This window comes from Plasmopara halstedii (assembly GCF_900000015.1).
Source record: "Plasmopara halstedii genome assembly, contig: Scaffold_658, whole genome shotgun sequence".
NCBI classification, from domain to species: domain Eukaryota; phylum Oomycota; class Peronosporomycetes; order Peronosporales; family Peronosporaceae; genus Plasmopara; species Plasmopara halstedii.
The window spans coordinates 1,520,117-1,531,499 of record NW_020187575.1 but is presented as its reverse complement, the minus strand read 5'-3'; the positions used below and the strand labels follow the sequence as shown (position 1 = coordinate 1,531,499).

Here is an 11,383-nt window from a genome sequence, read left to right as displayed (position 1 = left end):
CGGACAAAATCGTAATCGTACCAGACATGCAAGAAATGTCGGCTGCATGCAAAATATTCCCGACGACAGCCAATAAGGACTTCGGGATGGATACTCGTACAAGAAAAATCAAGAATTAAAGTCAAGAAAATAATAACCCAGCGAAATGAAGCAATGTAATATCTTAGTCAGGGGCCGAGTAGGTGTAGCCGTGTAATAAGATAATACACAGCAACTTTCAACTGATCCAAGCTGACGCAAAGACAACATCTAAACGAAAGTTCAGCACAAAGACCTATACCCAAGCACCCACTGACCTCGCTAAAGGTGTCGCATGCATACATACCTGCTCTACCATGGGACAGAATTTTTACAATTTTAGTGGCTTTGCCAAGTGAATAACGACGTCCTACCATAAGAGAGATGTATTTTCACTCTGTTTCGGATGGCAGGATAGAGAACGTTTGCTCAGAAGACACCTTTCTACAAAACTCAAACAATGGTGCTCCTAAGATGCGTGTTGTTAGATTACGAGCACTACACTTGCTAAGCGACAGATTCTCATCCATGTATCGAAAAAAATATGCATGGTTCTCCTCACATTGCCCCCTTCCAGTGATCAAATCTTTATTGAGATATGTCAAGTATAAACGAGCTACTAACAATTTATAATTACATAGAGAAAGCGTCAAAGTAAAGCTAGTACTTTAGTTTTAGCACAGGCTTAGGCAAGCATGACCATATCTTGCATGGATTGATCGCGTACTATGTGGCAGCCGTAGCTTAGCTTGTTGTCAATGATCTTAATATAAGGTGTGCGGTTGGGCGTAAGTATTTGGCAAGGAAGGTCCTTTACCTATGTTTAGAGCGTTTGGCTTTGCTCTATACGTATCACTCAACCTAGCGTATCGTATTTAGGCTGAGCTACATCTGAAGAGCTTCACCAGTACTTTGAACTAATTCGTCGAATGCTGGCACCGGACAGATAAAAAATCATCACTACCAATGCCCGCGCAGATCGTCACAGATTCAAGCAACTGATGAAATAATGATACGGTGGCCACGGTGGTGTAATTCTAACCTCACGACATTCAAGAAACAGCATATTATTTTCTACCTTCATGAGTTGACTAAACAGTGGTTGAATATTGATGGGTGATAACAATGTCGATGCTTTTTGAAAATATATTGGTATAATTTTGTTATGAGCTTTTGGGTATGTTAGTCCCGCTACCAGTGTGCTTGTTTACGCAGCTGCCAAAAGAAGGTGAAGAGGTTATCCAGCTGAATTCATTACAGATGTAGAACTAACGAGGATCAGTATTAAACCAGATCGGAAGTAGTCGTCTTTTCCGCAGTGCACGGACTTCTGAGGTACTATTCAGTGACTGTCAGCTAAGTAAAGTGATCCGTTTGTTATCGCGATCTTTCTGGTCGTATTTTAACACTGTACGCAATTCGTTGATCTACCATCTACCAATTTTCTTGTAGCTGTGAGGACTTTTATTCCAATCGATCATCTGCATACTTGACCAGTATATTTAGCACTTGGCTATCGGTTGGCAACCACAGGACTGAAAGCGATAATCGCTTGTCTGGATACGTTTGTAAGATTTGAGAATGCGCTGGTTGGGCGCGTCCGCAAGGATTAGGCTTTGCTCTAAACGGATGCACAGCGCACAGCGCTTGCAAAATTTAATCTCAGGGTCGTACGCAAGTATGGGCACTTTCGAGCAATACTTGAGTAAAAGAGGCGCTCTCAACAAGCGGTAATCTGAAGCGACAGTTGTTGTGCGCTTTTTTGTTCCGCGTACCTAGGCGTATTGAGAAAGTTATGTTTATGAGGTCTCCAAAAGCTCAGACTATGACCGTCTGCGTCCACCATTTCTATTTCGGGTAAGCAATGGGCGACGTATTCAAGTCAGAGCACAGCTTACGGCAAACAGTTCGATGGGAGAATGAGCACGCCAGATACAATGGATCTCAGTCATGCTGAGGATGTAGGGAGAGGTGTTAGCTGCTGAACAGCCCCGCTGAGCCCGCAGAGATTTTATATGCGGTAGTAAAATTATCTGCGCGATGTGTGCCCCCTTCGCTCTCGGTTGAAGTTTTCAAAAAGTTGTAATTCCAGTAAGAGCGGTGACGAACACCTTCACGGATAACGTCAAGATCCGGTGTATAAAGTTTTGGTTGATCAGGACAGAACAGAACTTGATTATACCTCTTCAAAGTTGTGATAAGTGGATAACAGTCATAAATCATAAAAAGGCGGGGCTTTTTGCTCAGGGTTATCGGTTGATGAAATTAACGTCCTGGGCAATCCGAAGTCATGAACAGTTCCAGTTCTTAAAGATTCTGGAGCGTCGTGCAATTACGTACGACGCGTGACTGATTAAAAGCAGACAGTACACGGAGAAAATGACAAAACCACACATGGATCCGATTTCAGCGAGACACTAGTAAAAAGACTGAATTATTTCAGCATCCAAGTGACACTAGAGGAATTTGACAGCGTGGAACGTTATCTAGCCCCAAATCTCGACCTCAATATGAAATATAGTTTCAGCCAAGGTTTGACGTGGTCAAAACGCCTATAGACATGGGTTGAATGCAAGCCGGAAAATCTAGGCGCGCTGCTTTTTAGGCATTGAAAATCCACTTATGCCAGGAATAATGGTGCTTTTGCTACGGGCACGAGGCTGTGGTAACTTCCGCGCGGAAAATGAATGTCCGAAAGGGTGGTTCATGCAGAACCCCCGGATGTTAAATCAGCGGTGAGTCGGGGTCTTAAGATGAGACGAAAAATATATAAATATATCGCTCTCTCTGTTTTTTTAAATAGGAACAGACGACTGGGTGTCATATTTATCAAGTGAATCTCTGACGGGGAAACAAAGACTAGCTGCAAGCTGTTGTCTTCTGCGCCAGGATAAGTGGATAATGGAAGCACCTTGGGTGTCGCACTTTATAGGTTGTAGTGCGTGGAATCGAAAGAAGACTGTAAGCCGCGAGTTGATGGACCATGATCTGGAGGTAAGAGCGATAGATTATTTCTGTGGCGGTGTGACGGCACTGCTGATCAGCAATACAATGTAATGAATTTACCGAGCGAAGCAGCAAAGCTACGTGCTTTCGTGGTGAGAAAAATCATAACTGGCTGGGTAGTTCCAAAGGGTTCCTCAGCATCTCCAAAAAGTCGTCTAAAACTGAAAAATTATCCCTCAGGTATATATGCAAGGAATTTCACATGGTGAGTCCAACGAATTATAACCGTTGGTAAGGAAGGAGGAGCTAATCTTGTCATCCAAAATTGATGAATTTATCAATGAGGAAACTCACAGCACACTGGGAAATCGCATTTGAGTCGCGCTAGCTGAATCAGCTAAGCTTAATTACTTTGTTTATGACATGACGCTACTTGCAATGTAGTACGTCCTCGTCAAGTCGAGGGAACATATGCGAGTCTTCCTTATTGTGACTAACCCAGAGCATGCATTCGTTTTGTAAAGATACGTGGGCACCACGGCTCTTATACAGTATGGCAACATGTTTATCCCATCTTGCCGATTATACCTTTGAGGTAAGATATAAGCCAGCTCAGCTTAATGTTGTAATCGAATCGTCTTCACCGTGAATTGCTGAATGTCATAAAAGTGATGTCGTCAATTGATAAGGCGATATGTACAGCGTATGGAATTGTGTTGAACGACTGAAAACTTTTAAATGATAACGTTTGAGAGCTCGTATTAGGCTTTACCCAGACGTGCAATTCGACGCCACACTGCTATGCCTAAATTCTACGCTTGCTACACTACAGCACTTCACTCAGCCTGTCGTGGTGCCCCACGATCGGACCTTGAAAAGTAATACACTGCACAAAAAAACTTCGTGTGGCGGACACTCAAAAATAATACTGCTATGTGACTGCTATGTCAATATGTACAATTGTGTGAGCATAATGTGCGCACGTGTAAACGTGTAAGCAGGTTGAACGCTTGCCGCATGCGGCGGCACGTTGACCAGCCTGTCAGTTCCGGTAAAGAGCTGGTAAATTAACAGTGTGATTCATCTTATTCGCATCTCCAAAAGACGCGTCTGGTATTCATGTCGCTGTGGTTTCGCGGGTAGTCCGAACAAGATGCACCTACTGTCGTTGGTAGTTTGAACGGGGAGATTACAGCCAAGCTCTACCTTAACAATGTGTTTAGCCATCATCCGCGCTAATAGCAAACTTTTTGCAAACGTTTTCCAAGCCAGACAAGATGTCAGCTGTGATGATTCGCAAGCCGATGACAAGACCAAACACAAGAATTACCTGTTGTGCGATATCCTTTGAAGCACTTGCGCGGAAAGACCGCGATGCAGAAAATAATTCCTCTATCTCATTGAAATCGCGTAAAATATCGCAGTCCATGTGCTTACAGGCTTCATCCCTTATAATAAATAAAATTAGTGGATTCTAGGATATCCTTCGATACCGTCACTAAGAAGCTCTTGTATTATGATGTACGAGATGCCCATTTACTTCAAGTTGATGAGGCGCGAACAATCACTTGGCGGAGAAGTTTTGAGGAAGTCTTCAGGTTAGATTTTATGCTCGAATTTATCAGGTTTCCCTAGATTCAACCTAAATTTACCCAAATTATTGAATTTTATATTTAGATTTTTCATGGTAATACTAGATTTACCCAAAATTATGAATCAGATCCATTTGTAGGCTTTATATTTATAGAACCTAGGATATAATGGGGTGACACGTACCCTTGTAGAAAGGGCGGGTCACTCAAGATGGTGGGGCCGCTCATAAGTGTGGATTATAGAAGTTGTGTAATCACAGAAAGGTATGGCTATAGGTAGGCGTTCGCTTCGCTGATGCTGGCCCATAAAAGCTTTGAGACGGAAGAGGCAGCGTGCTAGTGTGCAAACTGAGTCACATAAACAGTCGGTACATTTGCCGGGTCTAGTACCTAGCGTACATGTTTCATAGGTGACCATATGTGGGTTGGGAGAGGTTAAATGTTAGCAACTTTTCCCGCTACTTTCAGGTTATGAGCAAAAGGCCCAAACACATAGCCGTGAAGGAAGCTTTCCTTGTGAAACGGCCAGGCCGTGTATCTCCGGGTAAAAGCGGAGGTGTTTGGTCGGAACTTGAACTGCTCTCTTCGAACGGCACCTCGTCACATCATCATCAAGATTTTTTTACAAGCGAGTTGGTCACGATGGCGCTTTTTGGAGGGGTTGTTGAGTTGTTTGAGCCGGCACACGGGAGTAGATTGTTCCACGCTAGCTTGACGAACAATTTTGATCAAAAGTGTAACTACGTCATGTTTTGAGCAAGACTCGGTGTGTCTCTCGCGCTTGCTGTAAATCCAGCTGGACTCTTTGTTAACGAGCTGGACACTGACGTGGGCGTGTAGAAATACTTATTGCCGATTAAAATAAGGCACGAAGTCTGAAACGCAAACGGTGGGATTGCTTGGAAAGTGAGCCAATGTGCAATTACGCCTTGAAGAGTAAAAAATGGGAGGTGCATGTCGGAATTTTCGGGTAGTGGATGCACGTGGAGCGGTCACTTTGTGCGGTGTTTCAATAAGGCGAAGTAAGGTAAGACTCACTGTGAATCGCAAATTTGAGGTGGAGAGTGTAATGGGGTAAGTATTGTACACATCTGGTACGAAGAAGATGGAACTGCGATAAGAGGGATATGAGGTATAGCCATATGTCAGAAAAGACAAGTATCGCAAGCGATAATATGAGTATATATACTGTAGTACTCATACAGATACATTTGTTTTAAATATATGTACTTATAGCAGAGCGAGCCAGCAGCTACGTTCTTTAGAGGCCCGAATAAAAGAGAAGAGAAGAGAAAATAAAAGAAAGAAAAGAAAAGAAGCTCGGGTAAGGATGTTCAATCCCAACGTTTCTGCTCTATTTAACAGGGATTCTGGGTGTCACAACTTCTTCTGTCCAAGTGTATACAACCTCATTGATCTTCGGCTCCGAGACTGATCGAGCGTACGCCACCATTCTCCATGCTTAGCTAAAGCGGGCTCTTGTTGTCAAATTTCTCTGTGTAAGGTGCACTGCGATCCCGTTACACTCGCTGTAGCGGGGCTACCGTTGCTTTTTTGCTTGGTTTAGGTCTTAGAGCCGGTACGTGTGTAGCGGATCGCAATCTAGGGTAACTGTAACCTTAACCCAAGGCTTAATAACTCTTCCGCTCAAAACGGAAACTGCATCTCTCGGTTTCATTTGCAGCAAAGCTGCCTATATTTATATGTGTATTCCTATCTGGATAGGAATACACATATATCATTGTACACTACGGGTTGTTCACTTTAAATGTAGCCGCACCACATGATTTAGCGACCACACCATCTTGCGTGACCCACACCTTTCATACCAGGGCATGTGAAACCCCATTACACTCACGTTCTAAGCGTTTTCTACAAAATATGTTGAAGGAGATACACCGGATATATATATTTACTTCAGACATCAAAAATTACTGGCATTTTCACCAATCAATGTAGTATCAGTGTATAGATTCCAAATATGTTTTGAAGTGGACAACGTTAATTTCTTCCTTTACACTAAGTCAGCGTAAACACCAGATAGGTGTATTTTGGTCAGCCGTGCCAATTTTTCTACATACGATTTTACGATGATGGATTAGACTTATATGGAGATGAATGATCATTTACAATGAAAATCAAACTTAAGAAAATAAACTTAAAAATTAAAGAAATTAGATGCTGAAATGAATATTAAGCCTTGCTGTCGACCGCAACTTTGACAAAGTCACTGCTTAAGGGCGTTAGACTCCTCTGGCATGTATCTCGGCACATTTAAAAACGAAATTTTTCAACCTTTGTCCATTAAGAAAATTGGTCCAATTGTCATACTTAAAAAAAGGAGTAAAATGACGGAAAGCCACAATTTGGGTCATGGGAAGGCGAACCAAGATCAAGTTACTATGGTAAATACTATTTGATCAATGACGATCACAGGATTGATGGGAAGATCTGGTTGAGTGTATATAGCAAATGAGGAGTCTTCATCTATCCACCATAGCTTTTTCTTTGAGTGCAGTAATAATGATGTCAATCCTTTACAGGGCCAAGCTGAACATAAGGAACCATAATACGTTAACCAGTAACGCCTTAATCTTTAAGATTTGACCGAATCGTCTTCTCGTCATTATAGTTTCTCTTAGGTTAATTGATATCCTCATGTTATTTCTATCGTAAACGATGCTAATTGCACAAGAAAACGCGCATCGTATGGAAAAGCGATATCGTAGCTATGCACGTGCAAACGGGATGGCGAATCGAATGTGGCGTCTTTGACAGACTCACACTCTCACGAATGTATAGACAAACCCTCAAATCATTCACTCTTCAAATTACCAAGCGGCTGTCCATTTCTTGAGCAGAAAACAAAATAGGAGTGATCATGCTCAGACGTAGCGCTCTCATATTGGCAGTGGCGACTATGGCAACTATAGGCAGCGGTTCAGCTCGAGTCTCTGATACCACATCGACATCTTCGGCCTATTTGATGACGACAAATCCTACAGCCACTGAAGGCAATCGACTACTTCGTGGTGCAAGTGCGAATGACGCCAGTAAAGTTCCAGTCTATCATTATCCACCTGAACAAGATGAAAGGAGCAAGAAAGCACCTTTTATCGAGGATCGACTGAATGAAGAGTTGACGAACCCTGAGTACGTTAATCGGCTTTACGAACGATGGTATTCGGAGGGCTTATCGTCAAATGAAGTCGCTTTAGGTCTGGATCAGATCGATAACCAAGAGGTCCAAGAGACTTATCAAAACCTCGGATTGGGCTATAGAGAGTATATTGATTGGAGGAACAGTATGTAGTTAGGTCATTAAAAGTATGTGCGTTGAGGGATCAAATTTGATGGGTCCCACAATTAGTAATCCAGAATTTATTGATGCTGTACGATGATAAAGTACTACAAAACCAGAATTGACGAAATTTGACATCAAACCATGTCCCTTAAGCTGCAGATCAACCATAAGCATCGTAAAGGTGCCGCTAGTAGTGAAACACTTTGATTAAAGTAGCGCTATGTCTTAAGCTCTCTACTGCATTATTGCCGATTCTATAAACACCTGGCGGAGAATTTACATTCATGGAAGACACAATGATAAACAAAGAATTTTTAATTATTTAATCCAAGATAAACAGGATTTACGTTAGTGTGACAACCGAGTTTACTGCACTAAATTCTATACTATATCAACTCGCTTCACAAGATACAGTTGTCCACATGAAAATTGCCGTTTGATGTCTGAGGAATAAAACTGAAGCTCGATATATATTTATATATTAAATTAGGCGACATGATTAGTCGTTTATAGCTGGAAGTTATAGCCTGTAATATTTTTGCGTTTCGGGACTGAGCAATCGTGCGCCCTAAAAGAAGTCATTAAACTTGACAGGTTTATTGTGAATGTGCTTTATTTCAATTTCATTGATGGCTGATTCTGGAAAAAAATGGAATTCTTCAATATGCGACTGCGTACATAATCTACGGCGACGATGTCGGGGACGCGGATTTATCAACTCTCAGTTCAAGTTTTACAAGATTTAAGTCGCGTGTCAGGAAGAATGAAGTTTTCATTTGCTCGTTTGCGCAATATGCGCGGAATAGTAGAGCAACCAAAGGTGTCTGTACCAGTGCCAACGGGGCCTAAAGCTAAGAAAGGATTCATGATGGTCTCTTCGCACGACGTTGAGATCTACCCATTGGTTGTGTGCGTCTCGGTTGGTCTTGGTATTGGCGCCTACAGTCTTGTGCGCCATATTATGTCAAATCCAGACGTCAATTTAAGTCGCGATCGCCGCGAGACGCCAGCGTGGGAGCGCTACAAGCCTGAAGAAGGAAAAGCTTTTTCGCAGAACCGTCATCACTTGGCTAATCTAAAGCCAAATCCAGTCAATACGTTTCCAGAGGCTCTTAAAATTCAAGAAGACTCTAAATGATTGCTTGCGATAGTTGTACCCTTAACTTGACGGCTTTTCATTTAATAAATATCAATTTTTATTTTCGTTATCTTGAAAAAGTTCTTATCATGATTGCCGGTTTACAACAATATGCATTTTCAAATAGCAACCATTTCCTTTTTAGAATAAGCATCTATATTACTATTAAGAAAATGATTACTTTGAGATTTTCTTACTATTTCTTACGAGTAATCTTTCAGTTACGCATATCCATCATATTTGTGTTTGTCTCAAGTACGCAGGGAAATCTGGTGATGGCTGATGTATTACGTGGGGTGTTCCTCAAAAAAATAAATACAGAATATGCGACCTCAACATTCCATTCATTCATACGCTCAGTTTGCTTTTTTCGGGATTCATAACACGGTAGGTGATACGAATGAAAGTAACCTTTGCTCGAATGCGTAGCATGTTTGGAGTGTTGGAGCAATCTGAGGTACCTGTGACGGTACCGACCGGTCCAAGATCTAAAAAGGGTTTCATGATGGTGAATTCGCGCGACTTCGAAATCTATCCACTAGTCATATGTGTCTCTGTAGCTTACGCGATCGGCGCTTTTAGTTTGATACGTCACGCCATGTGGGATCCTGATGTGAATGGGAGTCGATATCGCCGCGAGACGCCAGCATGGGAGCGTTACAAGCCTGAAGAAGGTCAGGCTTTTTCTCAAAATCATCGTTTGTTTGCCAATCTAAAGCCAAATCCAGTCAATACGTTCACAAATGCCTTCAAGAATTATAAAAGATAAATAAATACGAGAGTAAATTTCATAATGTTTGGATAGAAACATTTAATTGTTTACTCATTGTCATTAACCAATATTTCAGATCCATCCTATGTAAACAAAGTCAATTAGCACAATCGCGGAAGCAGGAAAATTGCTATTGTCGTTACCTGCACTCCATAGTAATTCACTTCGGCGCTGTCATCGTCTAGCAGCATTGGCATACTCTGTGGAGCATACGTCAAAACAATTAGCCAAAAGTTACACGCAGCTTGGTGTAAGTTCAGCTTACCCTTGCATCATTTCGAAACGAGAGCACCTGTGCTGAAGTTTCAATACCACACTTTGCCTCAATGAGAAACTTTAATTCCGAAACTTTCATCTGCTGAGATATCTTTTTTACCAAAGGCTCAAAAGATGTTGCTTGCATTGACATTGGAATGATAATGACTTTAATAAGGCTCGACGCCAGCTTTTGTGGGCCAATTGTCGATCCACCGCCCCCGAAGTTCCCACTCGAATCGATGGATATATCAGAATACAACTCACGCAAGCGAGAGAAGCGCGGATGAATTGCTAGCACACGTTCGCACTCAGACGCATTGTTATTCATGACTGCTAGTTCATGCAGGATACGCTTCAGGTATAATTGTTCAGCTTCCATGCGCTCTCGATCTCGAACAAGGCTGCCATTGAAGACTGCAATACGTTCGGTTCGGGCAATGACCAGCATCCGAGCCTCTCCAAGACTCATGTGCTTTGTCAATGGGTTCTTCGAAAAACGAAATTTGACTAATAGAGGATAAGCGTTGAGTGCATCAATTGAGGTCCACGAGTCTACCAGGTTGTCACTTAATGAAAGCATCGTCAGCTTTTGAAACGCAGAGTGAGTTTCAGTTTCATCAGTCACAAGCGTCACGATGCGATTTCCATTCAATATCAGCTGACTTAAGTTGGGAAACATAGCTCCGACACTACAAACTATTTGTTTCCAGGATGTCAGACAATTGAGGCTTAGATCCAGTACCGACAGTGCCATCAAACATTCACCACTCAATGTTATCTCCACCAACTCTTCGTCACTGTATTCATTATCAGCTACATGCAATTCCTCGAGTTTCGGAAAGTGACGCGTAACAATAGTTTGAACATTTTTCCATGGCAACATAGTTTGGTTCAGCACTAACACCTTCAAGTTTTCGAACACACAAGAATCTTCTATCATGTCTACTGGCTCATCTATCAAAAACCTGTTTCCACTTAGTATTAAGGACTTCAATAATGGTAATTCACGAATGATTGTAATCACATCACTCCATTTGCTAAGTAGATTTCTCGACAAATCAAGTTCCATCACCTTTGGAGCCAGCCGTTTTAGTCCCTCTCCTCCTAAAGCAACAATCTGACAACCAGACAACGAGACATTTTCTATACTCTGTAGTGTCTGTTGCATGCTTATTTTCTTTGCTCCAACAAGCTCAATGGGTTTTTCGCTACCCAGTGTCGTGCCCACTTCCCCGGCTACAACCACATCTCTCGAATTTGTCTCTTCGATACAGAAATCTTTCGTGTCTTTAAGATATCGCTCCATCAACCTCTGCAGTAGCGAGCTTCGTTCAGTTGTCTCATTAATGACAGTC

General features: G+C 42.1%; 3 protein-coding genes across 3 annotated transcripts; 2 read left to right on the top strand and 1 right to left on the bottom strand.

The window, feature by feature from the left end:
- Positions 1–7,476: 7,476 nt before the first annotated feature.
- PHALS_13471 (uncharacterized protein) lies at positions 7,477–7,869 on the top strand (the record flags this gene model as incomplete). The annotated part of the gene is made up of 1 exon (XM_024729234.1): positions 7,477–7,869. The coding sequence occupies one exon, from the start codon at positions 7,477–7,479 to the stop codon at positions 7,867–7,869; it is 393 nt and encodes a 130-aa protein (XP_024579632.1).
- A 685-nt stretch (positions 7,870–8,554) lies between these two features.
- PHALS_13470 (NADH-ubiquinone reductase complex 1 MLRQ subunit) lies at positions 8,555–8,998 on the top strand (the record flags this gene model as incomplete). The annotated part of the gene is made up of 1 exon (XM_024729233.1): positions 8,555–8,998. The coding sequence occupies one exon, from the start codon at positions 8,555–8,557 to the stop codon at positions 8,996–8,998; it is 444 nt and encodes a 147-aa protein (XP_024579631.1).
- A 737-nt stretch (positions 8,999–9,735) lies between these two features.
- PHALS_13469 (Uncharacterized conserved protein) lies at positions 9,736–11,334 on the bottom strand (the record flags this gene model as incomplete). Its single annotated transcript, XM_024729232.1, has 4 exons — positions 9,736–9,745; positions 9,822–9,853; positions 9,914–9,970; positions 10,036–11,334. The coding sequence occupies 4 exons, from the start codon at positions 11,332–11,334 to the stop codon at positions 9,736–9,738; spliced, it is 1,398 nt and encodes a 465-aa protein (XP_024579630.1).
- Between the last annotated feature and the right edge of the window lie 49 nt (positions 11,335–11,383).